General features: G+C 42.1%; 1 protein-coding gene across 2 annotated transcripts in view; it reads left to right on the top strand.

Annotated features, from left to right (window-relative positions):
* LOC125455968 (protein unc-79 homolog) overlaps positions 1 to 16,226 on the top strand; it is a 224,657-nt gene that overhangs the window by 138,675 nt on the left and 69,756 nt on the right. For both annotated transcript variants that reach the window (XM_048538588.2, XM_048538586.2), the window contains exon 33: positions 13,204 to 13,311. In XM_048538588.2, the coding sequence (XP_048394545.1) occupies positions 13,204 to 13,311 (108 nt within the window). The remainder of the gene's footprint in view (positions 1 to 13,203; positions 13,312 to 16,226) is intronic.

Raw genomic sequence — 16,226 nt, 5'->3', positions numbered from 1 at the left:
TCTGCCCTCCCCTCTAGGTATCAATGATACATAACAACTTGGATAGCATTTCTACTCTATGTGGTATACCTTTAAGACCATAAGAAGTAGGAAATAGGATGTTTATCCCTTTCCTGTTAACTCATCATCCCTCTACTGATGGAGAATCTATGTGTCCCAATCTTAAACATGCACAAGGGATTTGCCCCCACAGTTCTGTGAGGCAAGGTTCCAAAGACTCATAAGCCTTCAAGAGAAGAAATTCCTTCTCATCTTAGTCTTAAATTGGGAACCCTTTATTCTGAGTCCCACCGTTCGGACAGACCCGGCAGAGATGCCATCACAATGGTTCAACATTGGGAGGGAATTGCCCTGGGAGTCCTGAACACTGTCTCTGGACCCTAGGAAGTCACATTGACTCTGATCCTATGATGTCTCATGTCTTCAGATTAAACATGGGCTAGGGAACCTACTGCTGATAACCACATACCATGCACTGATGAATCACACTTGAACAACACTTGGAGGAAGAACAGAGGGTGGCAAAGATACAAAATATACTCTGGGTGGTGGTCAGATCCTAAAGGATGTAACTGCTAAACTGGGTCTGTGGCAGGTAGTGAGGGAACTAGCAAGAGGGAAAAACATACTTGACCTCATCCTCACTGGTTGGCACCCCATCAGTCTTCCATCAGTAAAGTGCTATCCGCAGCACCTACTCAGCAATAACGTACTGAGTGATGCCCAGTTTGGCTTCTGCCACTCAGCTCCTGACCTCACGATATCCTTGGTTCAAACAGCGAAAAAAAAAGCTGAATTCCAGAGGTGAGGTGAGAGTGACAGTCCCTCCCATCATGGCCCCATCTGATCAAGTGTGACATCAAGGAACCCGAGCAAAACTGGAATCAATGGGTACCTGGAGGCAAAGTCCCCACTGGTGGGCTTCATACCTGGTACATGAGAAGATTGTTGTGGTTGTTGGAGGTCAGTCATTTCAATTCCAGGGCATCTCTTCAGGGTAGTGTCCCAGGCTCAAACATCTTCAGCTATTTCATCAACAACTTTCCCTCCACCATTAGGTCAGATGCAGGGATGTTCGCCAATGGTTGTGCAAAGTTCGTTGCACACCATTTGTGATTCCTGAGATACATGTTCAGATGCAGGGAGTAACTGACCTGACTCCAAAGCTTGTCCACCATCTACAAGTCAGGAATGTGATGGAATACTCCCCACTTACCTGGATTGGTGCATTCAACAACAGTGTCACTGCACTGCCGCTGGGTCAAAATCCTGGAATTCCCTCCCTAAGCGCATTGTGCTTTTTCCTACAGCACATAGACAGCAGCAGTTCAAGAATGAAGCTCATCACCACCTTCTCAAGGGCAACTAGGAATAGGCAATAAATGTAAGGCAGCCAGCAATGCCTACATCCCGTGGGTAAATAAATAAAACCTCCGGTCCCACTACCCTGACAAACAAGTTTAAACCTTCCCAACAACACTAGCAAACCTCCTCCTCTGAGATTATCAGTCCTAGTCCTGTTAAATTGTAATCTGTCCAATTTGTACAGTTTCCACTTGCCCAGCTCCAGTCCCATGCCTCAGAAATTGAATGTCCTCCCCTCCTATGCCATTTCTCCAACCAAATATTTAATTGATCAATCATATTATTCTGAATGTGAGTTTGCTCATTGAGCTGGAAGGTTCGTTTTCAGGCGTTTCGTCACCATTCTAGATAACATCATCAGTGAGCCTCCGACGAAGCACTGGTGTTTATGTCCCGCTTTCTATTATCTGGTTAGGTTTCCTTGGGTTGGTGATGTCATTTCCTGCGTTGGTGATGTTATATGATATATTATATACTATACAATCATATTATTCCTATGCTTCCTATGTTACTGGAAACCAGAGATTTCAGCTTTATGTCCTTTTTTAATTCAGACCATAAGACATTGGACTGGAAGTAAGGAAATTCGGCCCATTGAGTCCACTCAGCCATTTAATCGTGGTTGATGGGCATTTTAACTCCACTCCCCTGCACTCTCCCTGTAGCCCTTGATTCCTTGTGAGATCAAGAATTTATCAATCTCTGCCTTGAAGACATTTAACGTCCCGGCCTCCACTGCACTCCGTGGCAATAAATTCTACAGGCCCACCTCTCTCTGGCTGAAGAAATGTCTCCTCATTTCCATTTTAAATTAACCCCCTCTAATTCTAAGATTGTACCCATGGGTCCTAGTCTCCCCGCCTGACAGAAACAATTTCCCAGCGTCCACCCTTTCTAAACCATATATTATCTTGTAAGTTTCTATTAGATCTCCCCTCAACCTTCTAAACGCTAATGAATACAATCCCAGGATCCTCAGCCGTTCATCGTATGTTAAACCTACCATTCCAGGGATCATCCGTGTGAATCTCCGCTGGACATGCTCCAGCGCCAGTATGTCCTTCCTGAGTTGTGGGGCCCAAAATTGGACGTAGTATTCTAAATGGGACCTAACTAGATCTTTATAAAGTCTCAGAAGCACATCACTGCTTTTATATTCCAACCCTCTTGAGATTAACTTTTATATTCCAAACCTCTTGAGATAATTACCTTCTGAACTACATAAAGTCTGGTTTCAGAACCACATCTCACTTCCTAAATATCCATCTCCAGATAGATGTACTATGCATCAGAATAGAGATAGACTGGAGAGTTGGGCAGATAAATGGCAGATGGAGTTCAATCCAGGCAAATGCAAGGTGATGCATTTTGGACGATCTAATTCAAGGGCGAACTATACAGTAAATGGAAAAGTCCTAGTGAAAATTGATGAACAGCGAGATCTGTGTGTTCAGGTCCATTGTTCCCTGAAGGTGGCAACGTAGGTCAATAGGGTGATCAAGAAGGCATATGGCATGCTTTCCTTCATTGGACAGGGTATTGAGTACAAGAGTTGGCAGGTCATGTTACAGTTGTATAAGATTTTGGTTCAGCTACATTTGGAGTACTGTGTACAGTTCTAGTCGCCACATTACCAAAAGGATATGGATGCTTTGGAGAGGGTGCCCGGTATGGAGGGTGCTCTCTATGAAGAGAGGCTGCGTAGATTAGTATTATTTTCATTAAAAAGACGGAGATTGAGGGGGGACCTGATTGAGGTCTACAAAATCATGAGGGGTATAGTCAGGGTGGATAGCAAGAAGCTTTCTCCCAGAGTGGGGGACTCAATTACTAGGGGCCATGAGTTCAAAGTGAGAGAAGGAAAGTTTAAGGGAGATATGCGTGGAAAGTTCTTTACGCAGAGGGTGGTGGGTGCCTGGAACACGTCGCCAGCGGAGGTGGTAGACGCAGACAGGTTATTTAAGATATATCTGGACAGGTACATGGATGGGTGGGGAGCAAATGGACACAGACCCTTAGAAAATAGATGACAGGTTAGACAGAGGATCTAGATTGCCGCAGGCTTGGAGGGCCGAAGGGCCTGTTCCTGTGCTGTAATTTTCCTTGTTCTTAGTTCTTTGTTCTTTATATACCTGCTTTGTAACACACACAATCCTCAGTTTAACTGCAAAAAAAGTCTGTCTGCATCCATTGTCACTATTGCTGTTGCATTCTTCTTTCTCCCCTGCTGAAAAATTGAGTTATTATTGGTGCCACAGACCATCACTCTGGCTGCAGTAGTGTGAGGGAACATTGGCCTCAGCTGCATCCAAAATGGAAACTCAGTTAGCAAGCAGAGGGGCTCAGGGGACTCCTGCACCGTCTGCTTGGTTCCCTTTTGCTGCTTAGTGGACACCATTCCCTCTGCAGCTCTGTGTTCCTAACTTGCAATGTGGCCACTCCCTACCTGTGCTATCCATTCCACTCTGTGCCTCTCCGACAATTGTGTCTCTAGCTACCGTATGAGTCCTCAGTTCCAAAGCTCAAGCTTGTACAGCTGGTGACATTTGGTGCAGATGTGTTCATCTCAGACACGTGGTGTGTCCAGACCTCCAACATTATTCAAGAAATCCACTTGGCTGAACCTGCCTGCCATATCATAATCTGAAAAACTGATTATTAAAGTTAGAATAAGTGGAATAACTTACCAGTTACTCACCAATAAGCTTCTGCCCTTCTATTAAAGTAAGGTAATTACTGGCAGTTGAATAAAGTAGATAAAGAAAGAAGCACCTGTAACCGGCTTCCTTCAAGCTCCTTCACTAAGTAAACTTCCACTTTACATTAGAGATAATAGGGACTGCAGATGCTGGAGAATCTGAGGTAACAAGGTGTGGAGCTGGATGAACACAGCAGGCCAAGCAGCATCCTAGGAGCAGGAAAGCTGACGTTTCAGGCCTAGACCCTTCTTCAGAAACGGGCGAGGGGAAGGGGTTTCTGAAATAAATACGGAAAGAGGGGGTGGCGAATCGAAGATGGATAGAAGAGAAGATAGGTGGAGAGGAGACAGACTGGTCAAAGAGGCGGGGATGGAGCCAGTAAAAGTGAGTGTAGGTGGGGAAGTAGGGAGGAGATAGGTCAGTCCAGGGAGTCAAGGGGACAGTAGTAGCTAGGAAATCTGGGTGCAGCTTGAGGTGGGAGAAGGGAATAGGTGAGAGGAAGAACAGGTTAGGGAGGCGGGGACAAGCTAGGTTGGTTTTGGGATGCGGTGGGGGGAAGGATGATTTTGAAGCTTGTGAAATCCACACTGATACCATTGGGCTGGTGTTCCCAAGCGGAATGTGAGTTGCTGTTCCTGCAACCTGCGGGTGGCATTGTTGTGGCACTGCAGAAGGCCCAGGATGGGCATGTCGTCTGAGGAATCAGAGGGGGAGTTGAAATGGTTCGCCCCTGGGAGGTGCAGTTGTTTATTCCACCCCCAGCCACATCCCAAAACCAGTCCAGCTCAAAACTGCCTCCCTAACCTGCTCTTCATCTTCACCCATCCCCTCTTCCCACCTCAAGCTGCACCCCCATTTCCTACCGACTAACCTCATCCCGCCCCCTTGACCTGTCTATCCTCCCTGGACTGATCTATCTCCTCCCTACCTCCCCATCTACACTCACATTTACTGGTTCCATCCCCGCCTCTTTGACTTGTCTGTCACCTATCTTCTCCCCTATCCATGTTCGATCCGCCTGCCCCTCTCGCTCTCTTTATTTCAGAACCCCCTTCCCCTCCCCCATTCCTGAAGAAGGATCTAGGCCCGAAATGTCAGCTTTCCTGCTCCTAAGATGCTGCTTGGCCTGCTGTGTTCGTCCAGCTCCACACTTTGTTGTTCTACTTTACATTATTTGCATCCAAGATGATGCAGAATAAAGGAAGGCCCTGTTTTATGCTGTCTCAAAAACAACTTTAATTCAAGTTTCTGAAAATCACTTCTAACTAGCTACTTTGTTAGTTAGCTGGAGTTATTTTCAGGAAACCTGTATACCCTTGTTTTAAGACTGAAATAACTGTTCTTAATTTAGCAATTAATCAAAAATTACTTTCCATGTTAAAGGAAGACTAGACTTTAGAAAGAAATCAACTCTTAAAAACCTCCTACTTATCAGTTTTCAGTATAGATCAAAATTCAGCAAGACCACTGCATTCCCTGAATTTCCCAGATGCTAAAATTCTCCCCACAGTTCTTTGGCCTCCTTGAAATTTTTAATTCTTTCATGGGATGTTGCTGTCGTTGGCACTAGTTGGTGCCCATCGCTGATTACCCAATTGAGCCCCATCCAAGTCCATCTGGTTCACTTCCAGTACTGCTGGGAAAACAGTTCCAGGATTTTAATTCCCATGATAGTGAAGGAACAGCAATATAACTCCAAGTCAGTATGGTGTGTGGCTAGGGTGGGGCATTCTTGTACGTGCTGGCGTTCCCGTGCTTCCCCTTCTGTTGTCCTTCTAGGTGATGGAGGTTGCGCATTTGGGAGGTACTGAGCAAAGAGCCTTGTATATGGTACAAACTGCTGACATTGTGCATCAGAGTGTTGGTGTAAGTGGATAGTGTTAAGTATCGTGGTGATCATCAAGTTCACGACTAGTCCAGAAGAGCTTCTTTAGCGTTATTGGAATTACACCAATCCTGGGAAAGGCAGACTTTTTCTTCACACTCCTGGCTTGTACCTTTAAATTATTGACAGTATTTGGGATGCTAGGAGATGAGTTACATCCTTCAAAATTCTCTTTAACACGCCTTTGTAACTCACAGTATGTACATGGCAGGTCTTGTTCAGTTTCTAGTCAGTGGTGACCCCTAGGATGCTAATAGTTTTGAGAACTGAATCACTGACAGGAAAGTAGGTCTAAGAAAATATCTTGTGTGATTTTATAGAAAAGAAGCAACAAAAAAATCAAGCCATGACACTTAAAAACACTTCAGAAAAAAAACCCAACACTGTATAGTTTTAATATTTGTGCTTTTAAAGTATGTGCAGAAGATAACAGATTTATTTGGCCATTTCCTTTCAAATCAGCTTTTAGTGTCAAGCTTGTGTATTAGGTCCACTAAATTTTGTTTCACAATGTGGTCAGAACGGGAAGTAATTTTCAAGGCATAAATTCTTGTATACTTGATCAAATACATTGTTTTCTTAAAATAATGAATTTTTCAATAGACACTGAAGAACTTTATTTAATCTCATCTCAGCGTTGGTGCTGAGGATTGTCCATGGTAGATATGGGTGAGTTGGCATGGTACAAATGAAGGCTAGTGGGACATGGGATGGTATCACTTAGCACTCAGTTGACACAATGACTATAAAGAGCCATAGGTGAGGGGTATAGGTTGTGTAGAGGGTGTGATGGGCTATGAGAGTGAGTATGAGGGTTGGCTTGGTATGGAGGATCTCATCGACTACGGTTGGTGGAATGGACTATAGTTGGTGGGTGGAGGACAATAGCTGGCGTTGGTTGACTGGGAATAGAATGTAACAAATGTCTGGCGGGGAGAGAGGTGAGGGCTGAGGGGTTGCTTTTTGATTTTTTTTTTCATACCTTTGACAAAATTTCTGTTCACAGAGGCAGCCTTCTGACTAGCGTGCTGTTGCATTCAACAGTTCCCTACTTTCTGGAGTGTACTGCCATGACTCCCCAAAATGTGGCATGAAAATCTCAACTTTGGGTGACTTTTTCTCTTTGTTGGGTTTGCAGATCTGGGAGTTCTCCCGACTCCTGGGCTGGACTGCAGCAGAAAAGCAGCACTTTGTATAGAAAATGCATTTAGGATTTTCCAACATTTGTATTATATCTTAAATTCATATTGTTATCGTAAAGGACGTTGAGCTGTTGGTATGACATTGTGCTTGGAACTTTAACAAAAATCGAATCAAATAAGGGACATGGTTTTTATTGCCATTTTGGTTTGGATAGATAATCAAACTAAAAATTAGGACACTCTCTGGCAAAACCACACAATTTCCACAAAATCAGGAGAGAAATACTGCCTTAACTTTTGCAGTTAACAATGACAGTGAAAACTAACTTTACAGTACTGGAATGGAAGCGAAGCAAATTTGAAAATACAAATAATTTGTGTTTTCACTTTATTTAACAAACTTTTTTGTGGAAGATCAATATCGTAAAGTTTTCTCCCTGTAACACTTTATTTAGATCTTCCTGTACCGCAGTAGAATTTATCTGGGAGGACAGGTGGATGACTTGCTCCTGTATATCTGATGCTAAGTGGTAAACTGTTTCTGTCATCAGTACAAATTTATTTCTTCCATTTTGACAATAGATTATTACATATTTAAAGGTACATCAGTTACTTGTTGTGGCGATATTGTAGCTGTAAGAGGCATATGTTGTCCTTTTTTTTTTTGAAGAAAGCTCGACACCTCTGCCTCAACCTATCTACTCAAAGCCAATGGAGTATATAGGTTGTGAGGCCTTGGGACTTTTTTTAAAAGTTGGAACTATATAAGCAGCCTGAATGGGTGGTGTCAAGCTCCCACAGAACCAGGATTTTTAATTTTAGCTTTCAGCAGTTACTGGGGTCTTGAAGCTGAATGTGGAAGCTCTTATTCCTGTCTCTGTTACAGCTAAAAGTTGGGATTCTCATCTGGCTGCTAGAATTACATGTGAGATAATCTATTTTACTGAATTTGCCTTTGGTAAGGGTCTGTTTATGGGATGTTACTATCTTGGAACAGTTAACTAGTAATCATTTCTAAGGTTTTAGGTGTAGATTTGTAGCCCGGGTTTTGGATGTTGTCGTTGGTTGGCTCTCTGAGCTGCTTTGTTGTTTTGCAGGCATTTTGTTACTGTGCTTGGTACCATCATCGGTGCAGCCTCTGATGAAGCACCATTGTGTTTTCCCACCTGTTATTTAAACTCTGGAGTCTGTTGAGCTGGATTAACTCACTTCCAGTTTTCTTTTGCAGTGGAGTGTATATGTGGTTGAGCCCTATGTGTTTGTTGATGGCTTTCCTCGTGGACTGCCAGGCTTCTAGGAATTCCCATGCTTGTCTGTACTTTGCTTGTCCCAGGATTTTGGTGTTATCCGAGTCAAATTGGTGGGTTTCCTTATCCATGTGGACAGAGATGAGTGACTATTGGTACCAGGTATTACCAGGCAGTGTAAAATACAAAATCTCATCGACAACACACAAGCTCGCAAAATAGCAGAACAAAATGGCCGCATGGTAAAGGTAATGATAAACGATGCCCACAACTGGCTCCACAGATATAACAGAAATTATGCACGAATAAACTTTATTCCTGGAAGCTGTTAACCAACACTGGACAATGGACCTAGAACGAGCCATCAACATCAGTCACCAGACCACAAGAGCCAGGAAAAGACAGACCGTTCAGGACAAAATAGCCAAACTAACCCACCAAAATGACAACAACAGAGCAGACACTTGGATAAGAAATCTCTCGGATAGAAAACTGACAGACACAGAAAAAGCCATTCTCATCCCGGACTTAACTATAACTACAGAGACGCCAACAAAACAGAATTCCTAGCCACACTAGAAGCCACACTGAGGACCAACAGCGTCAAGGGAGGAGCACAACAAGCCATAAGACAGACAGTGATCCTGACATAGACCAGAAAAAGCAAACTCGACACCCTCAACACATCGGAAAGGAAAGCCCAAGAAAGACTGAAAAAATACAAGAACATCACAACACTACCTACAGACCAAGGGCGCACGATAGTAATACTAAATAAATGGGACTACCCCTCCAAGGCACAGACACTACTAGCCGACGAGAACATATACTGGCACATACAGACAGACTCGACACCACAACTAGGCAACAAGATCCTCAACACCCTAAAGAGACTCAAACAGACTGGGCAGATCAACAAAACAGACTTCCTTAGAATGAAACCTGGAGGAATTAACACCGCCCTCCCCCCAATTCTACGACCTCCCCAAAGTATACAAACTGGAAGTACCCCTTAGACCTACAGTCACCCTAATAGGCATGCCATCACATAGATGACAAGGAACTACAAAGTAGACTAAAGCACCTCATCAGAAAGTCACCCCACTCCATTCACTGAGCCCAACAGTTCCTCCATTACATCAAGGATATAAAGAATGGATGACGACAAGACCATGGTGTCATTCAACATTACTGCCCTGTTTGCATCGATAGACATACCACTAGCAAGAGAACCAATGATAGCACTACCAAAACAAGAACAAGGCCCCAGTGACACCATCTCCACAGACAACATGCTGAAGCTACTGGACCTATGCCTCACCACCCACTTCACCTTTAACAGCCAAATATATGAACAGATCAACGGGACACCAATGGGATCACCTATCCCCAGACGTAGACGTGATGCAGACACTGGAAAGTATGGCCCTTCCGCTAATCCAACCAAAACTATGGATACACTACGTGGACGACACCTTCGACATTATTAAATGGACCAAACTGGAGAAGACGAACTAATAAACAACACCCTCACTGAATTCAGGTTCACTAGAGAAGAGAAGAACAAACTGCTCCCATTCCTGGATGCAATGGTAGAGTGCAGCACAAGCGGAGAATTCCTAACAAAGGTACACAGGAAAGCCACACACACTGACAAGATACTGAATTTCAACGGCAACCACCTTAACACACACACAAAGCTATGTGAGAACATTATTTAAACAGACAACACACTGCAGCAACACAGAGCTGCACCAAGAAGAAGTGGTGTCTCTTCCAGGTATTCAAAGACAGTGGATGCCCAAAAAACTGGAAGATACTACATGCAACACGCGACCTTACATCAGGGACACACCACGCGACTTTACATCAGAAACCCATCTGAACTGACCGCAAGACTCCTACGGCCACTAAGCATCAGAGTAGCACATCAACCCTATGACAAATGCTCACCTGAACCACAGACCCACTGCCCACTATGGACAGGACCAATGTCATATACAAGACTCCCTGCAGAGACTGTGTCAAACGCTACATCGGACAAACAGGATGGAAATTAATAGTAAGGGTACACAAGCATCAATTGGCTACAAAAAGACACAACCAGTACTCACTCTTCTCTATCCACATGGACAAGGAGAACCACCAATTCGACGGGCACAACGCCAAGATCCTGGGACAAGCACGCAAATTCCTATATGCCTGGTTCTCCACTAAGAAAGCCAACAAGAAACACATAGAGCTCAACCCCATATACACTCCACTGTGAAGGAAATCCGGAAGTGAGATAATCTAGCTCAACAGATTCCAGGGTTTAAATGACAGGCGGGAAATGCAATGGTGCTTCATTGGAGGTTGCACTGATGATACCCAGAAGGGTAATGAAACGTCTGCAAAACAACGAACCAGCTCAGTGAGCCAACCAATGACAATAGTAACCATTTATATATGTTATTTTGTCATACATTTTGACAGAGTTAAAGTTAAACCAGTCTTTTATTTTATTTTGTCTGTATTTAACTGTAGTATAAAATGTAAAGTGTCGAAAATTGAATTGCATCTAGAACACAAAGCCTTACACTTTAATATAAGGTAAAGTTAGGATCTAGACTATCTTCCTAATATATCTTGAGGGGTTGTGGTCTGGCCCATAACATCATAATCTAACTTTAAATAATGTGCAGTCTTACCATTGGACTACATAAATAGTACAATTATTGTGACGTGTAATTAGAGTTCCGATCCATCTCACTATATGAAGAAAAATGTAGAACCACAAGTTATAGAATATCTTAATGCAACTAATAGATTTGGTTTCAAGTTTTCTTAGTTGGGTGAATCTGTACTTGGTAAAACTGGTAGGTAGGGTTGGCAAGGAGGCTAGGAGGTGAAGCTATAATACCATGCTTCTGGTTCTCAGACCTGTGTTCTCTGTGAGTGCTGCGTTTGGTTGACAGTGTGGCTCATAGGATCATCTCTTTCCTGTGTGAGTATATAGAGCAACATTTCCCTGCTGCCACAACACAAGTGGTTTTACTGTATGTATAGTTACAGATAATTGCTACAAACTGATTCTGTGTGTGTGTGTGTGTGTGTGTGTGTGTGTGTGTTAGAATCAATGGGAAGATGGCCAGAGTTGCTGAGCCCACAAACTAATCCAAAGAAAATATTCAACGTTTTAAAATTAAAGGCTGAGAGCTCCTGTTGTTACAGTATTGGCACCAACACTCGAAAATAGGAGACAAAAACCATGAATGCTGGAAATGTTAAGCAAAATGGAAAATTCTAACAATGGGCCATAGACTATTTGGAAGAGAATGATTACATAACGTTTTGGATAGATTTCTCAATTAACATTTCCTTACAAGCTTTAGTGTCTGCAATAACAAAGTCAGTAAAATTTAGTTGTTTTAATATGATTGGTGGATTTAAAAAAAAACATCCTTGGATGCTGAGGGAGAATTTTGCATATTTTCCAGCTTCATGCATTGAGCTCAATCGAGGAGCAAATTACTGCAGATGCTGGAATCTGAACTTAAAGCAAGAAATGCTGGAGATCACAATGGATTAGGCAACATGCATAGACAGGAAGCAAGCTAATGTTTCAAGCCTGGACTCGAAACATTAGCTTGTCCTCTCTCCATTGATGCTGCCTGACAGGCTAAGTTCTTGAGATAGGAAGATGGAAAATAAGGCATAGTTCCTGCTCCTAATCATGATCAAGGAACTGCTGTTGGAAAATGTACCCATGTGGGCACAGCATTGGGTTTTGCTGCATTGACTCTTAGGGATGATGGCCTAGTGGCATTATCGCTGGACTGTTACTCCGGTCACCCAGATAATGTTCTGGGGTCAGGTTTGAATCCTGCCATGGCAGATGGTGGAATTTGAATTCAATAAAATATCTGGAATTAAGAATCTAATGATGACCATGAATCCATTGTCAGTTGTTGGAAAAAAAAATCTATCTGGTTCACTAAGGTCCTTTCGGGAAGGAAACTGCTATCCTTATCTGGTCTGGCCTACGTGTGACTCCAGACTCACAGCAATCCGGTTGACTCTTAACTGCCCTCTGGGCAGTTAGGGGCAAGGTAATAAATGCTGCCTGCCCAGCGACACTGTCACCCCATGCATGAACAAAGGAACCTGCTGTCAGTCACTACTACAGTTTATGTATGACAAATTATCATCCAGGTGAGGCGCTGGATTACATTGTGCAAAACAAAGCAGCACCCTGAAACAACAGATGTTCGTTCTTCCCTTCTGATAGGTACTAAATTTGGAGAGTGTTAAGAAATGTTTTGATTAATTTTGTTCATTCATTTTAGATAAGTTTTATATTAAATTTGGTAAATTTGATGCACATTATGAACAAGAGATTTATCAAACTATTTGCCTCAAACTCCAAATGCTAATTTCTTATCAATCTGAAAGTTCCCTCTTTGTTCATTAAGTAACAAAGTTAATGACTGCTTTCTGTACATTTTAAGCTGTTCCAAATAATCTTGCAGTTAAAATCTTTAATTTGAAAATAATGTTTTACATTAACCCTTTTTAATTGTACGTGGAAATTTGTGATTGAACATTATGTACGTGGAAGACATACAGTGTTTCAATTTAAACTTTTTAATCTTTGTGAATAAAGTTTTTAAGTATTTTGTTTGTGTTGCTAATAGTATTAAATAATTATAGTGAAACTGTAATTAAATTTCACCAGTCAAATAGTAACCAGAATTTATTAGCCAATTTTAAATGATCAGTATTTAATGCTGAGATTTAGCTCAGTTTGTCATGATGGTGGTTTGCAGTTGTGAAGTTCAGAGAGAGAAAAGAAGTTATATTCCTGGTACAAAATTGTTTTGCAGATCAGTCTGTTAAAGATCTTTCAGCTCTGGATATGCCAAGAGATTCTGCCTCTGCTCCAGCACTAGAAGCAGCTGTGCCAGAGACCAGTTGCCACTCTTCCATATCAAGTAAACTGATTAAAATACTGTGTGCAAAATGCTTGTCTAATTAGTTCCACACTTTTGATAGTTTCTAACGTAGCAGCTTAGTAAACATAAACACCTGTGCTATGGTCATGATAAAGAAAATCTTTGTTTTTGGTCACGTTGTGGATCATCTTCAAAGTTGTGGTCTCCTTTAGTTTGTTTCCTTTAGTTGTTGCTGTCTGCTAGGGATGACTGTCAAGCTGAATTGAGAAACCATAGTAACTCAGATCAAGCCATTTTACTTCTACTTGTGAGTACATAAGTAAGTAAAGAGATGCAGGAATAGGCCATCCGGTTATTCAGAATTTCTTCCTATTCAATAAGATCACGGTTGATCCAACCATCACCTCAGCTGCAGTTTTCCTGACACCCTACCACTACCATAGCTGTTGACTCCTCTGTAGATCAAATAATCCTTTTAACTCACCCCTGAATATGTATCATCCAGTCTCTACTGTTCATAGGGTAGGGCTTTTCAATGATTATCAATCTTCTTTAGAGGAAATAAAAATCCTTCTTACCCTTAAATAAAAACAGAAAGAACTATGGATGGCGTAAATCAGGAAGTAAAACAAAGTTGCTGGAAAAGCTCAGCTGGTCTGGCTGTATCTGTGAAGAAAAAAATCAGAGTTAACGTTTCGGGTCCGATGAGGAAGGGTCTCTAGACATGAAACGTTAACTCTGATTTTTTTTTGTCTTCATAGGTACTGCCAGACCTGCTGAGTTTTTCCAGCAACTTTGTTTTTGTTCCTTCTTACCCTTTATGTAAATGGGAGGCTCTTATTCTGAAATGTAACCCCTAAGTCTAGACTCCACCGTGAGGGAAGACGTCCTCTCAGCATCTGTCTCGTGAAGCCCTCGCCATCTTGTATGACTAAATAAAATCCCTATGATTCTTTTACAGTCCAAAGACATTAGACCAACCTGCTCAACCTTTCCTCTTAAGATAATTGCTTATGCCGTGAAACAACCTGGAAAGCTCTCTATGGACTGCTACTAATGACTTAAGTAATAGGAGAAATTTTATGCTGTACTTGGTCACTATGCCATATAGTTATATAACAAAGATCCCAACTTTTATACTGCAACTATACTTGAGTTTGATCTGGACACTGATGAAGGCATTAAGGGAAAGTTTTTCTCTGACCTTTATGGCCTTAACAAACACTTCTGCCACACGGCCAAGTACAAAATCACATGGAGGCATCCCAGTTTAAAGCATTAGCATCTCCTGGATAATGCTGTTGTTCAGGTCAAAGATCTAAGTGCTGTCTGTACCACCTAATTCCTGTAGGAACTCATTTCTGCTGGACACATATTGATTTGTTTGATTGGTGATGAACATCTACCTAGCACCAAGACATTGCAAGGCCACAATTCCAAGAGGAAGAAGATTGATGTCAAAAAAAAGGAATGACAAGCTCACAACATTCTGGAAATCTTCAAACCTCCAACTCAATTCCAGAACAGTGGGATCAAATAAATACAACCGTAATTACTCCAGATGCATCCAGATAGAATGCTTTCTTTAGATGCACCATAGAAAGCATTCCATCTGGATGCATCACATCATGGTTTGGCACTGCTCTTCCCAAGACCAGAAGAAACAGAGTTGTGAACACAAACCAGTTCATCACCCAAACCAGTCTTCCATCCATTGACTACATCTATACTTCCTGCTGCCTCGTGATAGCAACAGACATTATCAAAGACCCCACCCCCCCCCCAAGTTATACTCTCTTCCACCATGTTCTGTTGGAGAGGAGATATAAAAGTTTGTATAGAAATATGATTAGATTCAAGAAAAGCTTCTTGCCTGCTGTTATTAGACTTCTGACCTCTCAAATATTAAATTTATTGTTGATCTCACCCTCTTTGCATCTTCTCTGCAGCCATAACATTGCAGTCTTCAATCTGTTCTGTTATCATGTGCGCTCTGTTTGGTATGATCTGCCTGTATTGCACACAGAACAAAACTTCTCACTGTACCTAGGTGAATGTGACAACAATAAATCAAATCAAATCAAATCAAATTCTATGCCCAGGCCTTTGCGCTCAACCATATCTCATCACCAGGACTGATTTGATGAAACTGATAGTCAAATATGTGATCTCTGAAATAAAAATAAACAGCCTGCATTGTCTGTCAGAGCATCTGAAGGTCGTAACTTAACAAAGCAGCATTGCATTAGCTTGAGGTGATCCCCAAAGCCAAATCTGGAAGACAAATTAAAAATGTGTGTTGTGAAGAGAAAGCCCAATAGATCTAACAATATGCTGATAATTGTGACATGTGAAGTAATTTAAATGTTGCTAAAGTCAACTATAGACGAACGCAAAATGGACAAAATCCCATGTGTTCACACGATGGTGTTTCTCCTCTTAATGGTGACAATACCATCTGTTGATCCTGGAAAAAAAACCATTTTGAACAACTTCTCAACTGTGAATTCACAGACGCAGCTGATACATTCTGGGCTATTCCCGAGAACACTGCAGCAGAGACCACTGACGAACCAATATCATTGGGACAGCTACAGAAAACTATAAAATAAATGAAAAAATGCAAAAATTTAGCCCCAGTGGTATTCCAGTTGAGGTCTTCAAAGATTTTAGACTTTACGTGCACCAAGACATCATACATTAGTCCTACAGATTTGGGAGGTAAAGAAAACTTGCTTACTCCCCCATCACCCCCGCTGATGTCAGGAATATGACAGATATAGCAGTCATCAAGAAAGGCAATCAAGCATTTCTGTGGAGTCTGTTGAGGTATTTCCTTCTTGACCGTGGCATGTTAAAATCCTGACATAGTCATTCCTGAATTCTCTACTTCCCATGGCTGAGGAGATGCTCCCTGAGACATGGTGTGACTTCAGTCTCCCAGAGGCACTTTT

The sequence above is a fragment of the Stegostoma tigrinum genome, chromosome 10, assembly GCF_030684315.1.
Source record: "Stegostoma tigrinum isolate sSteTig4 chromosome 10, sSteTig4.hap1, whole genome shotgun sequence".
NCBI lineage: Eukaryota > Metazoa > Chordata > Chondrichthyes > Orectolobiformes > Stegostomatidae > Stegostoma > Stegostoma tigrinum.
Note: the sequence above shows the minus strand (reverse complement) of the source record. Positions and strands in the feature narration are given on the sequence as shown.